The sequence below is a fragment of the Bison bison genome, unplaced genomic scaffold, assembly GCF_000754665.1.
Source record: "Bison bison bison isolate TAMUID 2011002044 unplaced genomic scaffold, Bison_UMD1.0 scf7180017857695, whole genome shotgun sequence".
Taxonomy (NCBI): Eukaryota; Metazoa; Chordata; class Mammalia; order Artiodactyla; family Bovidae; genus Bison; species Bison bison.
Window position 1 is genome coordinate 18,869 of NW_011488268.1, and position 1,079 is coordinate 19,947.

Below are 1,079 nucleotides of genomic sequence, written 5' to 3' on the forward strand. Positions count from 1 at the left end.
CCATCAAGGAAGGCTTCCGTCCCAGAACCCGCCTGGTTTCTGCGACACCCTGCTCGGTGGACGTGTCTATGAGACCAGGCTCCACCGCCCAGGGATGCTGGAAGGGCTGCCTTCAGAGGAGTTTTAGACCACGCCCTCGTGGAGTCCTCCTGAGGGTAGATGCGCCTGGAGGCCAAGGTCAGGCACAGCAGGGTCTCTCTGGATGCCTGTTACCCTCTCATAGGGCCGGTTCCACCCCGGCCCTGGGCGCACCCTACACCTCCCGGCTGGTAGACCCGGGGGTGCACCGGGAAGAGACTCAGGAAGGGGTGGTGCCCAGCGCTCAGGCTGAGGTTGGTGCCCGGCTGGCAGCCTCTGCCCTGAAGCGTCCCTGTCCCTGCGCCTCAGTGGCAGGAGGCCCAGCTCCCCTTCCCCAGCCTGGGGCCTCTGTGTCCGGTCCTCCAGGCCTTCTGGGGGCAGAGGGAGGCCTCTGAGGTCCCTCAGCAAGGAGCTGGGAGGATGAGGGGCCTTGTCCTGGGAACCACCTAGTACTGCCCACAAGGACATGCAGACACACTCACGCCCTCGTGCGCACGCCCCTGATGGGCAGGGGCTGGGCATGGGTGCTCTGAGGGCAGCCCCCACCCGGGTGCCTCCCCACCTGCCCCAAGGTCACGGTCGCTCACACTCCTAGGTCCCAGCACAGCGAGTTTATTTCATGCTGGGAGTGGAGGCGGGGAGAGTGGGGCAGTGAGGCCGGGTTTGGCGGGGGATGAGGTGACTTCATCTTTCAGCATTTCTCAGGCAGGACTGACCACTCTGATGGAGAGAGAGAGCCTCTGGATGGAGGCCGCAGGGGACGGGGCAGAGCCAGGAGGGAAACCAAGACAGACACAGACACACACACATGCACACACACACACACAGACTGGCATCGTGCACACATGTACACACACACGTGCACACACGCACACACGCACAGACTGGCATCGTGCACACATGCACACCACGCGTGCACACGCACACGCACGCACACACGTGCACACACACAGACTGGCATCGTGCACACACGTGCACACACGCACACACACGTGCACACA

General features: G+C 63.8%; 1 protein-coding gene across 1 annotated transcript in view; it reads right to left on the reverse strand.

Annotated features, from left to right (window-relative positions):
• Window positions 1–209: 209 nt before the first annotated feature.
• Window positions 210–1,079, reverse strand: part of LOC105003794 — a gene marked incomplete at its 5' end in the record, with an annotated part of 9,411 nt that continues 8,541 nt past the window's right edge. The window contains one exon of the mRNA XM_010861245.1: window positions 210–376. Within this exon, the coding sequence (XP_010859547.1) occupies window positions 210–376 (167 nt within the window). The remainder of the gene's footprint in view (window positions 377–1,079) is intronic.